At 41.3% G+C, this 23,333-nt stretch overlaps 1 protein-coding gene and 7 non-coding genes across 8 annotated transcripts in view; 1 reads left to right on the forward strand and 7 right to left on the reverse strand.

Moving 5' to 3' along the window:
* cpne2 (copine II) overlaps window positions 1-23,333 on the forward strand; it is a 313,754-nt gene that overhangs the window by 148,609 nt on the left and 141,812 nt on the right. The window contains exon 10 of the mRNA XM_061722711.1: window positions 1,405-1,464. Within this exon, the coding sequence (XP_061578695.1) occupies window positions 1,405-1,464 (60 nt within the window). The remainder of the gene's footprint in view (window positions 1-1,404; window positions 1,465-23,333) is intronic.
* trnae-cuc (transfer RNA glutamic acid (anticodon CUC)) lies at window positions 15,438-15,509 on the reverse strand. Its single transcript has one exon. It is a non-coding gene; the product is annotated as a tRNA-Glu (tRNA).
* trnae-cuc (transfer RNA glutamic acid (anticodon CUC)) lies at window positions 16,678-16,749 on the reverse strand. The gene has a single exon. It is a non-coding gene; the product is annotated as a tRNA-Glu (tRNA).
* Window positions 17,913-17,984, reverse strand: trnae-cuc (transfer RNA glutamic acid (anticodon CUC)). Its single transcript has one exon. It is a non-coding gene; the product is annotated as a tRNA-Glu (tRNA).
* On the reverse strand, window positions 19,148-19,219 carry trnae-cuc (transfer RNA glutamic acid (anticodon CUC)). The gene has a single exon. It is a non-coding gene; the product is annotated as a tRNA-Glu (tRNA).
* trnae-cuc (transfer RNA glutamic acid (anticodon CUC)) lies at window positions 20,382-20,453 on the reverse strand. The gene has a single exon. It is a non-coding gene; the product is annotated as a tRNA-Glu (tRNA).
* trnae-cuc (transfer RNA glutamic acid (anticodon CUC)) lies at window positions 21,617-21,688 on the reverse strand. Its single transcript has one exon. It is a non-coding gene; the product is annotated as a tRNA-Glu (tRNA).
* Window positions 22,852-22,923, reverse strand: trnae-cuc (transfer RNA glutamic acid (anticodon CUC)). Its single transcript has one exon. It is a non-coding gene; the product is annotated as a tRNA-Glu (tRNA).

Here is a 23,333-nt window from a genome sequence, read left to right on the forward strand (position 1 = left end):
CATGAACTACGACTGAGCTACACCTCTCGGTCACACCTGTGTGTGTGACCGAGAGGTGTAAACATGAAGTGTGAAAGCAGGAATTCAAGTCAGCGCCAGCAGATAAAGTGCTGCTGCTGTTAGACACAGTAGATAGACAGACAGTACGTTTACATGCAGCAAAGACATTGGATTTCTGATCGTATCAGATAAACATCCAGAAGACCCAATCACTTGTCTGAGTTTACCTGCTGTTCAGAGAATGGGATAAATGTCCAGAGCATGGCTGACTCTGTGATGCTAGGTGGCGCTGTAACCATGGTAACCATTTGTAACCATTTCAACAAAGAGCCACTTCCGGTTGACGGTTGTTTTGTTTGGCGCCAATGTTACGCCTTCCATATATTTTTCCATTTTATTTTGATCTGCTCCGGTTCCTGATGAAGATTCTGCCATCTCTTTCGCAATCTTTTTAAAAGTGTTTCAAACAACTATCTAACACGCACCGTCTCCTTTCACTTCCGGGTGAAGCCCCAGAGGAAATTCTCCAGCTGCTCAGACTGCAATATCCGATGTCTCCGTATACATGGTGTTAATATTCAGACTGTAAACGAGTTATCTAGGTGTTGCTACCCGATTACTAAATGTCCGATATAGGTCCGAAGTAGATCGGATTGAGGTGTTTACATGCAGTTTAAAAGTCAGAACGATGTCTTATACGATCAGAAACCCGATTGAACTAATGCATGTAAACGCACTGAGTGATCTCATCAACCGGGCAGGCCAAGTGTCACTTTAAGAGAAAGTTGAAACTAAATCCTTATTTGAATTAAATATTTTAGAATCAGTGAGAGCATCAATCACGCTAGTCAGATGAGTTCAGTGGCCCCACAGAGGACACATACAGCTAAAAGGTGGGGCCCTCAGCAGCCTGTTGGAACAACTTTAAAGCTGCGCATGTATATGACAAGCTTTCATAATTGATTATTTCCCTTCCTTTTGATCATCATGAACAAGCCTTTGATTATGATTATTTCCCTTCCCTTTGATCATCATGAACAAGCCTTTGTACAGACACACATGTATTACAAAACAAGAAGAAAATTGCTAATATAGTGATTATATTTGCTGGCTGGCAGCAGCGATTTAGACTACGGTAATGACAGTAAAACCCATGCTAAACATTCATTGTTACTGGAGTGTAAATTGTTCTCAACCAAGATAATAAGCAATACTGTACTGGTGGAACATAATGTAGAAATAAAATCGGCTATTTGTCATTTCAATAGACGCTTTAAAGCTCTGAGGAGGTAATTAATTTATTTTTAGAAGGTGCTGTATTTGGAAGTGAAGTAAACAAATCTATCTGATGAGATGCGATTTTAACAACCGATCAAACTGTATTTTTTGGGGGGTTTATTTCAGATTACACGGGACTACACCTTTCTGGACTATATACTGGGAGGATGCCAGCTCATGTTTACAGTGAGTATGATTTTAGAACATCTGTTTTTCCGGCCTCTGCAGAGATGAGGTTCATTTTTCTTGTGCTCTCACACGGTTGGGGATTTTTTTTTTTTCTCGATTCTCATCTCCCCGGGTTACAGCTGGATGACAGTCATTTACATACTGAGAGGAAAAGTGTGCGTGGAATAGGGCTGCACTGAGTTCAGCAGAGGAGGAATGAAGTATTGTAAAATGCAGAAATGTAAAAAAAAAAACAAAAAAAAAACAGGTAAATGCAAAAAAAAGGAAATAAAAAATATAAGTGTGATAGATTAAGATACAGGGACAGAAAAAATAGATAAAAATGAAAAAAAGGGTAGAGATGAGTCTTTAAGCAGAGGAAGGGCTGGGAAAGAGGTGTTGTGGTTTATTTTTGTCTCCTATCAGGAGAAACTCTTGTCCCTGATGTCAGACCTTTTTGTGGAGCTCAGTGAGTGTACTCCTTTAAAGCGGTCGGCCACAGTCACTTCAACACACTGAGTTGTTTTATCATTATCCCTGGTGCAGATCACTTGCAGCAGAAAAAAAACCACACAACATAAACAGCACTGCTTATGTCCTTCTTTCCCTGCATTGTGAGGTAGAAACAGGCTCCAGATTTAGCAACGCAGAGATAATATCATGTGTTACAGGCGTGATGTTGCTGCTTTTCTCCTGAGGTGTGTTTTCAGATGAAGCCAGCTGCCGTGCTGGAGCGTTTGTCAAGATCTGGTCAAATGTTCTGCTAGCCTTTCACAAGCAGAGCTTGGTCATCATTGGCCATTGTTACATGATGTTTTTTAATTCAGAATTAAACCAGTTTACATGGAAATAGTAATTCCGAATTGAGGTTTACATGGAAAACACGTTTGATTGGCTTTATCCAATTCCACTTAAGGTCTGGGGGGTGGGAAGGTTCTGATTGGATAGGGGGGCGGACGTCTTTACGTATTTACGTCTACCGGAAGTAAACAAACTTACTCGATTAGCAACAACATGGAGGACCACGTTATTAGCATCCTTTTTGGATTTGTTTTGATTTTATTTTTGAAGCAGCAGCACGACAACATCATGTCGATGATTTTCTTTCGTGTGCTGACGAGGAGGGAGATAGAAGACCGTGCTTTGGCACGACCACTGCGTGCTGCCAACTTTGTTTCGAGAACAAGTCCAGCGCGGAATATAAACGTCATCATGACAGACGGGCGAGGGAACGAGCAGCGCAGAAAGACCGGAATTAATTTAAAGCGGAATGAGTGTTTACATGATCGCGGAATGATTCTATTCGGAATAAAATCGGAATAAACCAGCCACTTACTTCGGAATTAAGTTTAATTCGGAATGGCCATTTTCATTCGGAATAGGTGTTTACATGGTAAATTTTACTCATTTTAAATCGTATTTAATTTGAATTCTGAATTAAAGAAGAATTAAACTTCCCATGTAAACGCACCGAGTGACCTGAACATATCTTACTCCTGAAGGACAGCTCATTTTGGGCGTCCTGGTGTAATGCCAGATCCTCATCCCTTGTTAGGTTTTGGAGCAGGGTCTCCGCTGAACTGTCAGATGTGTTCTCTATGACAATCCTGTATCCGTAACCAAAGAATCCTCACTGGTTGCTATGAGCAGGATGCACCCCAGCAAGCAACATTTCACCATTGTTGATGTGGTCATGTGAGGGCACCAGTGTTGGAATTGGTCAGTGATCAAGCAGATCTAGACTTTATTAGACATCCCACATGGATTTGCAGTTTGGTTTGCTGCCAGAGGCTCCGAGGTTATTTTGAATGTTGTTGCCACCTCTGTTATCTGTGCCTGCTACCATGATCTGCTTATTGTTTAGCTAAAATCTTGGTTTTCCTTGATTGATTTCAAGAGAAGAGAAACAGATATGGAAAAAGAGTGAGAAAAGAGGCTTTACAAAGAGAGTTCAAAAGGGAAATGATTCTGAACAGGATAAATGTGCTTCCACCACTCACAGCACACTAACATTCGCACACTGAGCAAATGCATGAGTGAATTCACAAGTTTACAAGTTCCCCAGAACCTCATGATAAGTTTTTCAGTGGCAGGATGCAGGACCTACTGATTTACAAGCTGATGCTCTGCTGAATAGCTCTACAAAACATCCCCCTCCGTTCTTGCTCAATTATCAAATTAAACACGTTACAAAAACTCACAACTCTTTCCGCTTTGTATTCTTTTTTTATTGAACCATACATAGAAATCTTTATCTGTTCTTTTATTTTCAGCAAAAAAAAAAAAAAAAGTACAATCTTGGACAAGTTTTCATGGAAGAAATAGATGGAGATGACCTCTTATTACTTGAATTTCTCACTGAAATTTAAAAAAGTAAATGAAAATAAAAGTAAATACTTTACTTGTCACACTCAGCTACAGTTTATGACAGGCAATTTAAATTCTAGGCTTTGTAGCTGGATCATACTTCAGATGTAGTGAAATATTTCCCCAAGAAATCCTGGAAATGACGTGTTGCTTTGTGAGGTTTCATGGTTTCTGGGTAGTGGACCATTGACTATTTTACAATTCCAAAATTAAAAAAGTTGATGACATGAGAAATGATAAAAAAAAGAAAACAAAAGACAATGAATCCTACCTTGACTCAGACTTTATTTTCTTTATAAATAAAGATTTCTCACATTACAATCAAACGTCTGTAACAGTAACAGAACAGAGCAGTTGGTACCCCAGGTAGCAAAAGATGTTAAAACAATGTTGAATTATGGTCAAAAAGGTTGATTTTCGATTAAGGTCGACAATTGATGGTGGATCAACCATCAATCAATCATCCAATTCTAATGTCAACGTGTAATCAATGTTGAATCAACATATTCTGTTTGCCACAGACATGGCTTCAACATGGATTCAATCTTTCTGCCTAACCATATTTCAACGTTGAATAACTCATATTTTGCTATCAGGGACTTTCAATTGAAAGAAAAAACATTCACAATATTTATATTGTGAATGTTTTCCAAGAACCAGGTTCAGGTTTCTGGACAGAGACGTTGCAGTTGAGTTTAGCCATACTGTTGGATGCTTGTAGGACAAAAAGTATTTGTCTCTACAGATACATCTAAATCAGCAACTTGGACCGGTTCTATGTAGATGGATAAACAGCAGTGCGGGCCAGAAGAAGATCATGGAGATAATGACAGACTAAACACAAACCTCAGGGAAGAGTGGCATTGCCTCGAGACCAGCACAACAAACTACAAGAACGATGGACAAAAATGATGGCTATGAGATACTTATGATAAATAAAAAATGGAAGAGGAGAAGAGAAGAAGGGAAGAGGAGAAGAGAAGAAGGGTGAGAGGCACCGCCCAGTGGATCATGTCGGTGCCCCCCTGCAGCATAAGCCTATAGCAGCATATCTACCACCAAGCTATGTTTGAGACTAACTATTATAGTCTTGTTCTATAGCTGCAACTATGACTGCTGCCTCTAACACACTAGAGTTTATACTAACTACTAACTAGAGGTTTATTAAACAATAACTAGAAGTTTACTAAACACTAACTAGAGGTTTACTGACACTAACTAGAGGTTTACTAACACTAACTAGAGGTTTACTGACACTAACTAGAGGTTTACTAAGACTAACTAGAGGTTTACTAAACACTAACTAGAGGTTTACTGACACAAACTAGAGGTTTACTGACACTAACTAGAGGTTTACTAACACTAACTAGAGGTGTACTAACACTAACTAAAGGTTTACTGACACTAACTAGAGGTTTACTAAACAGAAAGGTTTTAAGTTTGGTTTTAAAGGTGGAGGTGGTGTCAGCCTCCTTAACCCAGATTGGAAGTTGGTTCCATAGTAACGGTTCCTGATAGCAGTGACCCGTCCTGCAAATCTACATTTGGATACTCTTGGAACTACGAGTAAACCTGCACTCTGAGAACAGAGAGCTCTGTTAGGAACATACAGAACTATCGGGTCTTGCAAATATTGCGGAGCTAAGCCATTTTGGGCTTTATACGCAAATAATGACATTTTGAATTGGATTCTGAATTTGACATGTTCCCTTGCAATCAAAACTTGGCGAGGACTTGATTTTTTTCTTTTTTTTTCTTTCATAAGCTGCGTCCAGTGAAAAGCATGTTGCGTTTTCTCCAGGAAAGACTGCACAGCTGCTGCCAAAATATTGAAATTGCTGCTCAGAAGCTTAAGCTTACGTTAATAAGAAACACATCGTGTTTAAGTGGGAACAAAAGAAATTTGACTTAAAAGCCCATTCTTAAGATAATTTTTTAGTCAGTTAATTCAATTTTGTAACAAATATTTAATCTCAGGACTGAAGCACATGGATGGATGGATGATTGATGGATGTTAAAGGTGTTTATTAAAAGGGTTGTAAGCCTCTAGGTGCTGAGTTTATTTACCAGAAACAGACTGTGGGTGTACACACTTTTATTTTTACTCCACTGAGTATGCTGCACACAATATGATTGGGCATGAAATTACTACATGCACATGTTCCCACCACAAAATGTATGTGAAGGAACTGTATAATTTGAGCTTTACACAGTAGCATGCTGTATATCACCGAGTCACTCAGACCAGCAATGGAGCAATGCCAACTTGTCATTCCTACTGCAAGTTACCATATACGGTTTAAATGTAATCAAAATACTAAAAGTATCACCTCAGTTATTTTGTCCTTTCCCAATGTGTCGGCACAACAGTTCTCCTTAGATGATTCATATTCTTGCTATCTGTTTTCTTATCTGCTTCCATTTCATTTAACATGTTCTGCTAAGTCCATTGCACATTTCACGTGTGGATTATCCAGCCTTGAAAAGTGTTAAAGCAGTCCACGCAGAGCAGCTGTCAACTATCTGAACATGAAACTAAGTGACTGGTTTATCTCTGTCTGGACACGGGATATTTGAATCTGCACAGGATAGTATTTATGAGTGCTTACAGTGATGATCCAGGGCTTAAAGTCATCTCTAGACTTTACAGGTCTTCAGGAGGCTAAAACAGTAAATATTGATTATGTTAAGTTAAAATGGGACAGGGAAACCAACAGTTTCCTCTCAGAGGATGTTTACATAAAATACTGTCAATTCCAATGGAGAATATCACAGTCAACTTCATGGAGATCTTTTGGCTGGAAGTCTCTTAACAGATATTTTATTCCAGCTGCTCAGAGCTGTCACCATTCAGGCTCCTCCAGCTGCTGGAGGTTATGTGGCTCCCAGGAGGAACAACCACTACCACTTGTTCTGGGCCTGTCCAAAAGTAAATGCTTTCTGGTATCAAATCCATTCAGAGTTAGTGATGATTTTTGGGTCAGATGTTGCTTTTAACTGGGACGAACTTCTTTTTGGGTTTGCACACTCTGTATCTATGGTTGTGGAATCAAGATACCTGTTTGGTTTGCTAAGTGTAGCTGCGTGAAAAGCTATTACCAAGAAGTGGCTTAAGCCAGATGCTCCTTCATTAGATGATTGGTATGACATAATTTACGATATCTTTGTAATGGAGAGGATAACGTTCTCTATGAGGCTGCAACAATCCAAATTTAAAGCAATCTGGGAAGTTTGGAAAAGTTATATTTCCCTGAGACACCCTGCTTTTGTTTGAGATGTATTTCATTTACCCATTTGTCTTCACATAAGGTTTTTTTTTCTTTTCATCTTAATGAAAACACCCCATGTTTATGTTTTTGTTCTTTTTTCTGTTTGCCAGAAAAAGAAAAAAAAAGAAAAATGGATCGCAGTAGAGATATAATGTTGGTATGCTTATGTTATGCTACTGTAATGCTTATGTGATTCCAAATAATTAAAAAAAAAAAAAAAAAAAAAAAAAAAGAATCTACCCAGGCTGCAGTTGCAGTCCATGATGGTTGTCACCGTACACAGACAACTGTCAGAGTCAGGCAGCGTGTTGTACGCATGTTCGGGAGCAGTGAGCCATTAGATGTGGTACCTCTCTTCGTGAAGCAACCTTGAGTATTTTGAAAGCCAATATATGAAGCTGTCATCAAAATCAGGGCACACTTAAGAAAAGCATACACACAAATACAGACAATGACCATATTCACTGTCACACCCTCTTTTTTTCCTCTCTCTCTCTTATCATGCTATTGGATTTGAACCTTTGAAGCAATGAGGGTAATTGTTGTTGCCATAGCAACCTCCTGTGCTGTTGATGAAGGTTTAAAATGTCATGTATGAGAGAGAGAGTGAAAAAAAGAGCTTTAAAGCAGAATGGTTTTACATGTTTTTATCTAAATCTTTGTGTTTTCAGGTTTATCTTTTCATTTATATTGTTTCAGTAGAACAAAGAATAACAAATATGGCATGCGGCTTAATTAGGATTTTGATTTTTCTGTCTGCTGAGGATCAAAAAACACATTTTAAGTGGCCTGTCCAGAGCAACTGGGCTGTGGACATGTAGCGTTTCTCCTGTATTTTAGTGCACCACTTGTGTGGGGACAACTGGACATAGAAACCTAACAAAGTGAAGGGTGTTTGGATGAATTTTCACTGATGAGAACATTTAATAAAACATTCGCATATGTGGTGACTCAATATTAATGTGAGGGAAACTAATTGGCTTTTATTTTAATACAGAGTTACAGCAACATATCTGAGGGACACACTGCTTTGGTTTAGCTGCTTTTTGGGTTCATTGGAGCACCTGTTCCTTCCAGAAGATGCCTGCATGGCCTGAAAGGTCTCATTTGAAGTTAAGGACTTTTTTCCTTTACTTGATCTATTTGTATGAAGAAGAAAGAGAAGACCCTTTGGACCTGTGTCCATGTATAAAATCTGTCCCTTCAAAAGACCTGTTTTCTTAAATGGCATAGTGAAAGAGTGATGTTTCATGAGAAGGGAAATGTTCAGTAAAAGTACAAGTAATGTAGTGCTGGAACAAAGCTTCAACGTAATCGATTACGTCGATTACGTCGATTACGTCGATTACGTAAATGCGTCAACTTGCATAGTGTGCGTTGCATGTTGCACGTACACAACACTCGAGTACAGGTAGCATACATTAATTGAATAAAAGTTTTACCTCTAAAACCGGATTCAAGCATCAGGTTTGGAACTTTTTCGGGGAGAAACCCAACAAGATTATGCTCTGTACGCTGAGTAAAATCTAAATAGTGTATCACAGCAGCAAAACCGCCATGCGTGAGCATCTCAAAGGAAAACATCCTGTGGTTCTCAAACCTTAAAGTGATGACACTACAACAATATAAGCACTTAGCTAATTATTAAATGGCAGTAAACGTAGGAGAGGAGTGGAGAGGAAGATCAATAAGTACCTCCGTAAATGGTTGGGAATCCCTCCAAGCTTCACTTCAGTAGGCCTGCATATAAGATCAGGGCAGCTCCAACTTCCTCTGTCATCCGTGGTGGAGGAATTTAAGGTAGCCAAGTGCAGAGTCGTAATGACATACAGAGACTCCCAGGGCGAACAAGTCAGACATGCAGGCATCTTCACAAGATCAGGTCGCAAGTGGGAAGCTGACTCGTCTGTTGCACAAGCTGAATGTATGGTGAAGCTCCGTGACATCATTGGAACACCATGCACAAGAAGACAGGGTCTCTGAACTTCCCACGTCCAGCAATGGGGGAAGGCAGGACCGAAGGGCCATGATCCAGGAGGAAGTAAGAACCCTGGAGGAGGAAGGTTGGAGGGCAAAAGCCGTGGAGCGAGCGCCCCAGGGAGCATGGACCAAATGGGACCTACCCAAAAGGAAGATCACATGGGGAGATCTGTGGAGATTGGAGCCTTTCCGCATCTTTTTCCTGCTAAGATATGACACGGTATATGACACACTGCCAACACCAACAAACTTGGGGCTTGAGGGAGGACCCATTGTGCAAGCTGTGCGGGGAGAGGGGTACCATGGCGCACATCCTGTCGCCCAACGAAGATACAGGTGGCGGCACTACAAGGTGCTCATGACACTCACTAACACTCTGGAGCAGGAGAGATGCAAAAAACGACAACCACATGGGAAAACGATGGCATCTATTAAGTTTGTTTGAGATGGACAAAAGCCACAAACCACAATAACAACAAGAAGTAACCTGCTACAAAAGGCCCAATCATTGGAAATGAAGGTAGACCTGGAGGGAAGACTGCAATTCCCCCAGGTTGTCCAGACAACCCTGAGGCCAGATGTGGTAATGTGGTCTGAATAGGCAAAGAAGATCATGCTCCTAGAACTTACAGTCCCATGGGAAGAGGGTTGTGAGCAGGCGTTTGAGAGAAAGAACGCCAAATACCAGGATCTCTTGCATGACTGCAGGGGGAAAGGATGGCAGGCATGGCTGTTCCCAGTCAAGGTCGGCTCTAGAGGATTCCCTGCCCAGTCGGTGTGGAGGATGCTCACAGCCTTTGGAATGACAGGGAGGGAGAGAAAAACAGCAGCTCGCAGGATGGGGGAGGCAGCAGAGAGAGCCTCTTGCTGGTTATGGAGCAGGAGAGAGGAGCTTAGCTGGAAGCCAGGAGGAGGAGATGGGCAGTGATTTGGCCACCACTGCCGGCCCGCCAATAGGAGGGTGTTGTGGTTCAGGGTCGAAACATCCGATGAACTTGATTACCACCTGATGAGATCAATATATATATATATATATATATATATATATATATATATATATATATATATATATATATATATATATATATATATATATATATATCTGAAGATAGTGTATGCGCACACAGCAACAGCATGATCCTTGGGGTGCAGAAGTCTGTGTGAATATATCTGTATGAAGAAGATGTCTGGGTTTGGGAGTTACCATGTAAATCTGGGACACAGTGAAGAGCGTGTTAGTGCTCACAAGTGTGTATTCAAATTAGCCCGGAGCAGGGATCCTTCTATAGTAAGACAGCATTAGCTGTATGTGTGTGTGTGTTCATGTATGTGTGTATGTGCTGCAGGCAAAAGATTAGAAGGGAGGAGTGAGGATTAAAGAGTTAGCATCCTACCTCAAATTCTCATCACGACAAGAATGTTCCCGCTACGATAAAATTAAAGCCTCTACAACAGGAGGAAGAAATCTGTCAGTCAGGAGTTACCAAGGACCATTCATATATTATATAATCTGTCTATTCATCCATCTATCCAGTTTTTTTTTCCAAGAAATGATGCAGAATGTTTCCACTCTTGGCATGATTTTGCTTTGGGGAGATCGTTTGTCCATCCCCTCAGTCAACCAGAGGAGAACAGGGTGGACATAGAAACCCCCTAATTCCTGAAAACAGCAAAGCCCATCAAAGCTGCACAAGTCAAACCTCCTCCACCTTAAAAGTCTTTTAAGGGGGAGAGAAATAAGCTCCTTCTAAAAATACTTATCTCAAAATAAATGCAAGGGTGCTCAGGTTTTCAGCAGTTGAGTGGCACCTGCATCTCAAGAATAAACCTTTTTATTCTTGATTTGTCTTATTTAGATTCATCAACTGTTGACATGTGGCTGGAATTGGCATTTTAAGCCCTTACTTGTGCCTTAGTTAAATTGTTTTATGGCCATCAAGGTGTACAAAACACATTCCACAGTAAATGGAGGCGACTATTGTGAACAAGGACTTCAAAGACAAAGAAAGTACACAAAAATCCGGCTCTGCTTCTATCGGATGACTTTCACAGGTACCTTTAATCAGCTCCAGACCAGGGTGGTACTCGCACAACCACCAAGTACGTTTACATGCACTAACAGAAAGTTGAATTATTGCCTTAGTCCAACTTATATTGATGTTTTAAAAGCCAGATTCTAACAAATACTAGCAGACACAGTTACTCAGTTTCCAAATAATGAAGCATCAGCACACTTTCACACACTCCTAAATTTTCATTAATCTGTGTCTGCCAGCAAAATCTTAATTTGCTTGTATTTTCTGATTATGATAAAGTTGGTCAGTGAAGTTTACATAGGGCTGGGCAATATGGCTTAAAAATAAAATCTGATAAAAAAAATCAGATTTCAGGTTTTATTCATGTTAATCAAATTAATAAACCCCGTCTTCTCCTTGGTATATGGGTACCATGTCTTTGGCTATGTGCAAAGTGACTTCGTGAGTGTTTTCCACCATGCTCCTTTTCTGTCGTATGCGGAGCCATGTGCAAAGGATTCAGCTACAGTTAGCTGTTTTTTTAGCTAAGGTTTGTTGGTCACTACGGTTGGTCTGCTCGGAGAGACTGGCATTTTTCATATTCGGCTGGATGCCTCTGTTTCAGGTGTGGGAATAGGTTTGTGGTGCTGCTGCCTTTGACTGCCATGGTCTTTAGGCAAATGTTGCACAGCAAACCTATACCAGTTCCAAACAACAGATGATTTTATTCCTTTCTTGGGAACAAACTTGGCACTCTCACTCCCACTCCATTTTTTTTTTAAATAATTTCCGCAACAAAAAATTAAAATTAATTAATTCAGTAGATTTTTTTTTTAGCCCATGCCTAGTTTCACATGCACTAACAGAAAATAAATTATTGCCTTAGTCAGACTGATATTGATGTTTTAAAAGCGATGTATACACCTTAGTCGAGCTTTAGTCGAACCAAACTAAAGCTCTTGAAATTGAGCTAATAGAGCCAGATAATGCGGTTCTAATTCAAGCTATTTCGGCATTTAAACGCAAACCATGGTTAGCCGAGCTATTGACTGACTTGGGAATCCCCCGTCCAGAAGTGACGACACCGCAGAAGCAGGAATAACTACAGTCACGGCATGACAACAACACAGTAGCAGAAGAGGAAGACTTTGCGTGTACTTTACCTGCAACATGATGAGACTTAGTATGTACGAAATGTACAGTCTGCTGCATCGTCGTCCATATTTTCACATGTTGTTGTCCTCCTCCTACGTCTGCTTTCGATCTGCCGTGCTTGTTTACTAATTGTTCCAACTAATATCAAGAATGCCAATTCAAAAGGTTGTTTAGTGCCACCTAGCATTGCAGAATTGAGCGCACCTCACTCAATAATCGATTCTCTTCCTGCGCATGTTTGCTTGGATTTCTCAACAACTCCAGTTTAATCCTTAGCTAGATTTTCGCCAATAGCTCGATTTGGATGTGCATCTAAACGCACTGAAGGATTTGAACTCTGTTTACATCATCTCACACTCAGCGTTTTGGTTCCTGTAGGAGCTGAAGGAGCAATGTTTTTCTGTTAGAAGTGAATGCAAAGACTGCTGCTGCAGATGGGCCTGGTTGGGAAAAAAAACTCTTTGTCTTGAATAAAGATGTTATTCATATCTAATGTTTGATGTCATTCAGAGCCTTGTACACCACAGATGGTAATGGACTTTGGTTTATTATTAAAAAGCCATTGAAGGAATTGAGAAACTACACCACAATACAAACTACCACAGATATAGTAAACAGATGTCCATTTAAATACTCAAACATATACTTGAACCAACTTCCATGAAGAAAGGGCTTTGTTCCCCGCACATATTCTAGAACCCCTCTTTTGCCAGATGCAGCGAAGCAGCTCCAAAACATAGCTGAGCCCCCTCCATGTTTCACAGTTCCTATAGTGTTCTTCAGGGCTCCCATGTGTCCTGGAAAATGTCCTGGAAAGATCCCGGAAAATGATTTCAGGGAAAGAGTGGGAAACCTGGTTCATCTCTTTTGAATCTTTGAAGCTGATTTGACATGTCAAAATCTTCTGTTTTGTTTTGTCCGTTTAAAGCACATTTCCCAGGAACTGCGTGTCTTGTCAACACGTTTAAGCAAATTCCAGTTTGATGTGTTTTTCTGTTTTTCTTCCAGTAGTGTAGTTTGCATTGGTCGTCATCTTCAGACTGATTGCTGTTCAAAAGTGATGGTGCAATCAAACAAACAAACGTTGACCTTTCTCCCTTTAAATGGGTTGAATGGATGATGATTATTTTCTTTTTTAATATAGCCTATACGTGATACTAAATAAGATTGAATATTTAGTTTGAAACAGCACCACAATGCAGTGGAGTTTTAGAGCTGCACAATTATTTGTTTCAGGGAGTTTCAACCAACAATTGTCCATGAAGAATCGAGTAAATTTGAAGCTCTTTTAGTCACATTCTCCAATCTTCTCACCTTCTTCCTTTGTTTTCATATAACACTGTGAAAATAACTTAGGCACTTCTAGTCTCAAAGTCTTGACATCATCCATATTTGTTATCCAGACTCTTTAAGATACAAACAGAAAGTAAAGGAGCCTGGCTAGCTTATAGGTAATATATGATAATAAGCATCTGTGTGGGTCAGTCTCCTTAAAAAGTCTTAAATCTGTGTTTGCAGCTGAGGTAGGTCACTTTAAATACTGACTTTTGCTTGTAGACTCGTGTTGTTCTCTACAGTGTGTGGATTGGTTTTCTGTACATTGTGTCTTGATGCCGACTGATATGTGTTTTTATATCGAAGATGCCAGTTAAGAACAAAAAAAGGCCATTATTTTGCCAGCTGATTAGGATTAATCAGCCACCCACTTACGCTCCTATCTGTTCTACCTCATATTCTCATCTATTATGTCCTTTCTCATCCCATTGGATGGTTCTAACACGGGATTAAGGGTGATGGAGAGGTTTTTACTGCTGTTTTTGCTCTGTTTTGTTGTTTTGTATTTGACCAGAGGTCCTCTGTGCCTAACTGCAAACCATATACTGGCCTTTTCCTGTCCAATATTATTTCAAATAAAGCCCTGATTTATGCAGCTGAAAATGTATGATGCAGGACAGTATAAAATAGCATGATATTAAAGACATAATTGCAGGACAGTCATATTGCGTAATTTATTGCATCACTTCCTGTTGTTTGCAATCTGTTGCCGTTGCACGTTGTTGCAGGCTCTGATTCCTCCAGACTTTTTTTTGTCTAAACTTATAATACTATATCTGGTAAACTTCTGTCTTTAATTCAACACTTGCACATTTTTCTCTTCCGTAACGTTCAACGTTGCATGTGTCATCTGTTAGCCTTAGCATGGCCTCCTCTTCTCCCACCGTTTCTGCCCCTTGCTGCTCAGTGTGTGAAATGTTTAGCTATTCCTCTGCCTCCTCTAGCGAAGACGGTAGCCTAAGTGTCTGAAGTGTAGTTTATTTATAGGATTGGAGGCGAGGCTCAGTCAGTTAGAGGTGGGGTTCCGCCAACTAGACCATAGTCCAGTAGACGCGTCAGCTAGCCAGGCTAAATTAGCGGCGGACCGACATACAGTAGATGCTTTTAGCCACTCCCCTGCAGCTCCCGAGCAGCCGGACAGTCAGGGCGGCTGGGTGACGGTTTGGAGGAAGCGTTGTCCTAAAAGGCACACAGAACATCACCACTTGCTTCATGTCTCTAACCGTTTTTCCCCACTCAGCGGCACACCCGCTGGGAAACCGACCCTGGTGATTGGCGACTCCATAGTGAGGCATGTGAGGCCGACTCCAGCGACCATAGTTAGGTGCATCTCAGGGGCCAGAGCGGGCGACATTGAAGCAAATTTGAAGCTGCTGTCAAAGAGTAATCGTAAATTTGATAAAGTTATCATGCATGTCGGCGTCCACCAGCGTGGAACATTGTGACAACTGTCTGGACTGAGAGTTCCTTGAACGTAGGGATAGCGCTGCCAAACAACATTTCTGTGAGGCGCAATTAGCGGCTATGGCGTAGTTCTGTATGATCGCATTGAGGCAGATAATTCAAGTGAAAGGGCACAACTTGTCCTCTTAATTCAACTGTTTTACAACAGAGATCTTTGGGTGCTGATTCAGACTTATAACGCGTTGCTCGTTAGAAGTGACTAAAAGAACTTCAAATTTACTAGATTCTTCATGGACAATTGTTGGTTGAAACTCCCTGAAACAAATAATTTGGCAACTCTAAAACTCCACTGCATTGTGGTGCTGTTTCAAACTAAATATTCAATCTTATTTAGTATCACATATAGGCTATATTAAAAAAGAAAAGATTTCTATATTGTGAGAAATGTATCATAGAAAAAGAGCAGTTCCCTGACCGGGAATCGAACCCGGGCCGCGGCGGTGAGAGCGCCGAATCCTAACCACTAGACCATCAGGGAGATGCCGCTAGGTAGGCTACTCTGAATTCGAAATACCTGTAAAAATGTTGTCACAATAATCAAGCTACTATAGATGAATGCACAGACTACTCTTCCCAGTTGAGACATCAGATCTTTTAACCTTGATATGTTTTTAAAGTGGTAGTAGGCTGACTTTGTTTTTGTCTTAATGTGTTTAGGTGCGAGTCCATCACAACACCCAGATTTCTGCGCTGGTTGCTAGTTTTTAGGTGTATCTGTGGTGACCTGTAATCGTTTGTCTTTGGCTCCAAAGACAATTTTGTTTAGCTCGAGAAATGTAGATATTGAACAGAAGAGCTCCCAGACTGGAACCTTGGGGAACTCCACATGTGATTCTTGTCTTCTCTGATGTAAAGTTACCTGTTGACACAAAGTACTTCCTGTTCTCTAAGTATGTTTTGAACCACTTTAGTACAGTTCCAGAAAGACGCGCCCAGTTCTATAGTGGTTTGAGTAAAATATTTCGGTCAACTGTATCAAGTGCAACACTGATATCCAGTAACAATAAGACTGACTTTTTTCCCATCATCTGCATTCAAAAATATATCATTGTGACTTTTTTTGGCAATGATGTCAGAAAAGTAGTACTTCCTTGCATTCCTTAGTTGTAAATTATGAGAGGGAAGTTTGTCTTTATAGATGTCAAAAGGAACCTGGAGATTAGTTTTTCTCCAATCAAAAACGTATGCTTTCAAGAGCCTCTTGAAGTTAGAGAGGGACATCGCTGTTCTGATAGCAGCTGGCAGGCGGTTCCACCAGCGTGGAACACTGTGAAAACTGTCTGGACTGAGAGTTCCTTGAACGTAGGGATGGCGCTGCCAAACAACATTCCTGTGAGGAGCAATTAGCGCCTATGGCGTAATTCTGTATGATCGCGTTGAGGCAGATAATTCAAGTGAAAGGGCACAACTCAGGAGAAGAGACAGCAGGCGTAGAGTGAGAAATCTAGTAAAGGAAAGCACAGTTCCCTGACTGGGAATGGAACCCAGGGCAAGTTTTCACATTCTAGTCACTTTTTGAACATCCCACCGTGAGCGTACGCGCAATCCTTGTGCACCGCACTCTTTGTACATGTGGCAGTTGATCTTTCAACTTGTTGAAACCCTCTGGTGTATATTGTGAGAAATGTATCATAGAAAAAGAGCAGTTCCCTGACCGGGAATCGAACCCGGGCCGCGGCGGTGAGAGCGCCGAATCCTAACCACTAGACCATCAGGGAGATGCCGCTAGGCAGTGTCAATTCGAAATACCCGTAAAAATGTTGTCACAATAATCAAGCTACTATAGATGAATGCACAGACTACTCTTCCCAGTTGAGACATCAGATCTTTTAACCTTGATATGTTTTTAAAGTGGTAGTAGGCTGACTTTGTTTTTGTCTTAATGTGTTTAGGTGCGAGTCCATCACAACACCCAGATTTCTGCGCTGGTTGCTAGTTTTTAGGTGTATCTGTGGTGACCTGTAATCGTTTGTCTTTGGCTCCAAAGACAATTTTGTTTAGCTCGAGAAATGTAGATATTGAACAGAAGAGCTCCCAGACTGGAACCTTGGGGAACTCCACATGTGATTCTTGTCTTCTCTGATGTAAAGTTACCTGTTGACACAAAGTACTTCCTGTTCTCTAAGTATGTTTTGAACCACTTTAGTACAGTTCCAGAAAGACGCGCCCAGTTCTATAGTGGTTTGAGTAAAATATTTCGGTCAACTGTATCAAGTGCAACACTGATATCCAGTAACAATAAGACTGACTTTTTTCCCATCATCTGCATTCAAAAATATATCATTGTGACTTTTTTTGGCAATGATGTCAGAAAAGTAGTACTTCCTTGCATTCCTTAGTTGTAAATTATGAGAGGGAAGTTTGTCTTTATAGATGTCAAAAGGAACCTGGAGATTAGTTTTTCTCCAATCAAAAACGTATGCTTTCAAGAGCCTCTTGAAGTTAGAGAGGGACATCGCTGTTCTGATAGCAGCTGGCAGGCGGTTCCACCAGCGTGGAACACTGTGAAAACTGTCTGGACTGAGAGTTCCTTGAACGTAGGGATGGCGCTGCCAAACAACATTCCTGTGAGGAGCAATTAGCGCCTATGGCGTAATTCTGTATGATCGCGTTGAGGCAGATAATTCAAGTGAAAGGGCACAACTCAGGAGAAGAGACAGCAGGCGTAGAGTGAGAAATCTAGTAAAGGAAAGCACAGTTCCCTGACTGGGAATGGAACCCAGGGCAAGTTTTCACATTCTAGTCACTTTTTGAACATCCCACCGTGAGCGTACGCGCAATCCTTGTGCACCGCACTCTTTGTACATGTGGCCGTTGATCTTTCAACTTGTTGAAACCCTCTGGTGTATATTGTGAGAAATGTATCATAGAAAAAGAGCAGTTCCCTGACCGGGAATCGAACCCGGGCCGCAGCGGTGAGAGCGCCGAATCCTAACCACTAGACCATCAGGGAGATGCCGCTAGGCAGTGTCAATTCGAAATACCCGTAAAAATGTTGTCACAATAATCAAGCTACTATAGATGAATGCACAGACTACTCTTCCCAGTTGAGACATCAGATCTTTTAACCTTGATATGTTTTTAAAGTGGTAGTAGGCTGACTTTGTTTTTGTCTTAATGTGTTTAGGTGCGAGTCCATCACAACACCCAGATTTCTGCGCTGGTTGCTAGTTTTTAGGTGTATCTGTGGTGACCTGTAATCGTTTGTCTTTGGCTCCAAAGACAATTTTGTTTAGCTCGAGAAATGTAGATATTGAACAGAAGAGCTCCCAGACTGGAACCTTGGGGAACTCCACATGTGATTCTTGTCTTCTCTGATGTAAAGTTACCTGTTGACACAAAGTACTTCCTGTTCTCTAAGTATGTTTTGAACCACTTTAGTACAGTTCCAGAAAGACCCGCCCAGTTCTATAGTGGTTTGAGTAAAATATTTCGGTCAACTGTATCAAGTGCAACACTGATATCCAGTAACAATAAGACTGACTTTTTTCCCATCATCTGCATTCAAAAATATATCATTGTGACTTTTTTTGGCAATGATGTCAGAAAAGTAGTACTTCCTTGCATTCCTTAGTTGTAAATTATGAGAGGGAAGTTTGTCTTTATAGATGTCAAAAGGAACCTGGAGATTAGTTTTTCTCCAATCAAAAACGTATGCTTTCAAGAGCCTCTTGAAGTTAGAGAGGGACATCGCTGTTCTGATAGCAGCTGGCAGGCGGTTCCACCAGCGTGGAACACTGTGAAAACTGTCTGGACTGAGAGTTCCTTGAACGTAGGGATGGCGCTGCCAAACAACATTCCTGTGAGGAGCAATTAGCGCCTATGGCGTAATTCTGTATGATCGCGTTGAGGCAGATAATTCAAGTGAAAGGGCACAACTCAGGAGAAGAGACAGCAGGCGTAGAGTGAGAAATCTAGTAAAGGAAAGCACAGTTCCCTGACTGGGAATGGAACCCAGGGCAAGTTTTCACATTATAGTCACTTTTTGAACATCCCACCGTGAGCGTACGCGCAATCCTTGTGCACCGCACTCTTTGTACATGTGGCCGTTGATCTTTCAACTTGTTGAAACCCTCTGGTGTATATTGTGAGAAATGTATCATAGAAAAAGAGCAGTTCCCTGACCGGGAATTGAACCCGGGCCGCGGCGGTGAGAGCGCCGAATCCTAACCACTAGACCATCAGGGAGATGCCGCTAGGTAGTGTCAATTCGAAATACCCGTAAAAATGTTGTCACAATAATCAAGCTACTATAGAGAATGCACAGACTACTCTTCCCAGTTGAGACATCAGATCTTTTAACCTTGATATGTTTTTAAAGTGGTAGTAGGCTGACTTTGTTTTTGTCTTAATGTGTTTAGGTGCGAGTCCATCACAACACCCAGATTTCTGCGCTGGTTGCTAGTTTTTAGGTGTATCTGTGGTGACCTGTAATCGTTTGTCTTTGGCTCCAAAGACAATTTTGTTTAGCTCGAGAAATGTAGATATTGAACAGAAGAGCTCCCAGACTGGAACCTTGGGGAACTCCACATGTGATTCTTGTCTTCTCTGATGTAAAGTTACCTGTTGACACAAAGTACTTCCTGTTCTCTAAGTATGTTTTGAACCACTTTAGTACAGTTCCAGAAAGACCCGCCCAGTTCTATAGTGGTTTGAGTAAAATATTTCGGTCAACTGTATCAAGTGCAACACTGATATCCAGTAACAATAAGACTGACTTTTTTCCCATCATCTGCATTCAAAAATATATCATTGTGACTTTTTTTGGCAATGATGTCAGAAAAGTAGTACTTCCTTGCATTCCTTAGTTGTAAATTATGAGAGGGAAGTTTGTCTTTATAGATGTCAAAAGGAACCTGGAGATTCGTTTTTCTCCAATCAAAAACGTATGCTTTCAAGAGCCTCTTGAAGTTAGAGAGGGACATCGCTGTTCTGATAGCAGCTGGCAGGCGGTTCCACCAGCGTGGAACACTGTGAAAACTGTCTGGACTGAGAGTTCCTTGAACGTAGGGATGGCGCTGCCAAACAACATTCCTGTGAGGAGCAATTAGCGCCTATGGCGTAATTCTGTATGATCGCGTTGAGGCAGATAATTCAAGTGAAAGGGCACAACTCAGGAGAAGAGACAGCAGGCGTAGAGTGAGAAATCTAGTAAAGGAAAGCACAGTTCCCTGACTGGGAATGGAACCCAGGGCAAGTTTTCACATTCTAGTCACTTTTTGAACATCCCACCGTGAGCGTACGCGCAATCCTTGTGCACCGCACTCTTTGTACATGTGGCCGTTGATCTTTCAACTTGTTGAAACCCTCTGGTGTATATTGTGAGAAATGTATCATAGAAAAAGAGCAGTTCCCTGACCGGGAATCGAACCCGGGCCGCGGCGGTGAGAGCGCCGAATCCTAACCACTAGACCATCAGGGAGATGCCGCTAGGTAGTGTCAATTCGAAATACCCGTAAAAATGTTGTCACAATAATCAAGCTACTATAGATGAATGCACAGACTACTCTTCCCAGTTGAGACATCAGATCTTTTAACCTTGATATGTTTTTAAAGTGGTAGTAGGCTGACTTTGTTTTTGTCTTAATGTGTTTAGGTGCGAGTCCATCACAACACCCAGATTTCTGCGCTGGTTGCTAGTTTTTAGGTGTATCTGTGGTGACCTGTAATCGTTTGTCTTTGGCTCCAAAGACAATTTTGTTTAGCTCGAGAAATGTAGATATTGAACAGAAGAGCTCCCAGACTGGAACCTTGGGGAACTCCACATGTGATTCTTGTCTTCTCTGATGTAAAGTTACCTGTTGACACAAAGTACTTCCTGTTCTCTAAGTATGTTTTGAACCACTTTAGTACAGTTCCAGAAAGACCCGCCCAGTTCTATAGTGGTTTGAGTAAAATATTTCGGTCAACTGTATCAAGTGCAACACTGATATCCAGTAACAATAAGACTGACTTTTTTCCCATCATCTGCATTCAAAAATATATCATTGTGACTTTTTTTGGCAATGATGTCAGAAAAGTAGTACTTCCTTGCATTCCTTAGTTGTAAATTATGAGAGGGATGTTTGTCTTTATAGATGTCAAAAGGAACCTGGAGATTAGTTTTTCTCCAATCAAAAACGTATGCTTTCAAGAGCCTCTTGAAGTTAGAGAGGGACATCGCTGTTCTGATAGCAGCTGGCAGGCGGTTCCACCAGCGTGGAACACTGTGAAAACTGTCTGGACTGAGAGTTCCTTGAACGTAGGGATGGCGCTGCCAAACAACATTCCTGTGAGGAGCAATTAGCGCCTATGGCGTAATTCTGTATGATCGCGTTGAGGCAGATAATTCAAGTGAAAGGGCACAACTCAGGAGAAGAGACAGCAGGCGTAGAGTGAGAAATCTAGTAAAGGAAAGCACAGTTCCCTGACTGGGAATGGAACCCAGGGCAAGTTTTCACATTCTAGTCACTTTTTGAACATCCCACCGTGAGCGTACGCGCAATCCTTGTGCACCGCACTCTCTGTACATGTGGCCGTTGATCTTTCAACTTGTTGAAACCCTCTGGTGTATATTGTGAGAAATGTATCATAGAAAAAGAGCAGTTCCCTGACCGGGAATCGAACCCGGGCCGCGGCGGTGAGAGCGCCGAATCCTAACCACTAGACCATCAGGGAGATGCCGCTAGGTAGTGTCAATTCGAAATACCCGTAAAAATGTTGTCACAATAATCAAGCTACTATAGATGAATGCACAGACTACTCTTCCCAGTTGAGACATCAGATCTTTTAACCTTGATATGTTTTTAAAGTGGTAGTAGGCTGACTTTGTTTTTGTCTTAATGTGTTTAGGTGCGAGTCCATCACAACACCCAGATTTCTGCGCTGGTTGCTAGTTTTTAGGTGTATCTGTGGTGACCTGTAATCGTTTGTCTTTGGCTCCAAAGACAATTTTGTTTAGCTCGAGAAATGTAGATATTGAACAGAAGAGCTCCCAGACTGGAACCTTGGGGAACTCCACATGTGATTCTTGTCTTCTCTGATGTAAAGTTACCTGTTGACACAAAGTACTTCCTGTTCTCTAAGTATGTTTTGAACCACTTTAGTACAGTTCCAGAAAGACCCGCCCAGTTCTATAGTGGTTTGAGTAAAATATTTCGGTCAACTGTATCAAGTGCAACACTGATATCCAGTAACAATAAGACTGACTTTTTTCCCATCATCTGCATTCAAAAATATATCATTGTGACTTTTTTTGGCAATGATGTCAGAAAAGTAGTACTTCCTTGCATTCCTTAGTTGTAAATTATGAGAGGGATGTTTGTCTTTATAGATGTCAAAAGGAACCTGGAGATTAGTTTTTCTCCAATCAAAAACGTATGCTTTCAAGAGCCTCTTGAAGTTAGAGAGGGACATCGCTGTTCTGATAGCAGCTGGCAGGCGGTTCCACCAGCGTGGAACACTGTGAAAACTGTCTGGACTGAGAGTTCCTTGAACGTAGGGATGGCGCTGCCAAACAACATTCCTGTGAGGAGCAATTAGCGCCTATGGCGTAATTCTGTATGATCGCGTTGAGGCAGATAATTCAAGTGAAAGGGCACAACTCAGGAGAAGAGACAGCAGGCGTAGAGTGAGAAATCTAGTAAAGGAAAGCACAGTTCCCTGACTGGGAATGGAACCCAGGGCAAGTTTTCACATTCTAGTCACTTTTTGAACATCCCACCGTGAGCGTACGCGCAATCCTTGTGCACCGCACTCTCTGTACATGTGGCCGTTGATCTTTCAACTTGTTGAAACCCTCTGGTGTATATTGTGAGAAATGTATCATAGAAAAAGAGCAGTTCCCTGACCGGGAATCGAACCCGGGCCGCGGCGGTGAGAGCGCCGAATCCTAACCACTAGACCATCAGGGAGATGCCGCTAGGTAGTGTCAATTCGAAATACCCGTAAAAATGTTGTCACAATAATCAAGCTACTATAGATGAATGCACAGACTACTCTTCCCAGTTGAGACATCAGATCTTTTAACCTTGATATGTTTTTAAAGTGGTAGTAGGCTGACTTTGTTTTTGTCTTAATGTGTTTAGGTGCGAGTCCATCACAACACCCAGATTTCTGCGCTGGTTGCTAGTTTTTAGGTGTATCTGTGGTGACCTGTAATCGTTTGTCTTTGGCTCCAAAGACAATTTTGTTTAGCTCGAGAAATGTAGATATTGAACAGAAGAGCTCCCAGACTGGAACCTTGGGGAACTCCACATGTGATTCTTGTCTTCTCTGATGTAAAGTTACCTGTTGACACAAAGTACTTCCTGTTCTCTAAGTA

This window comes from Cololabis saira, chromosome 5 (genome assembly GCF_033807715.1).
Source record: "Cololabis saira isolate AMF1-May2022 chromosome 5, fColSai1.1, whole genome shotgun sequence".
In the NCBI taxonomy this organism is placed as follows: Eukaryota; Metazoa; Chordata; class Actinopteri; order Beloniformes; family Belonidae; genus Cololabis; species Cololabis saira.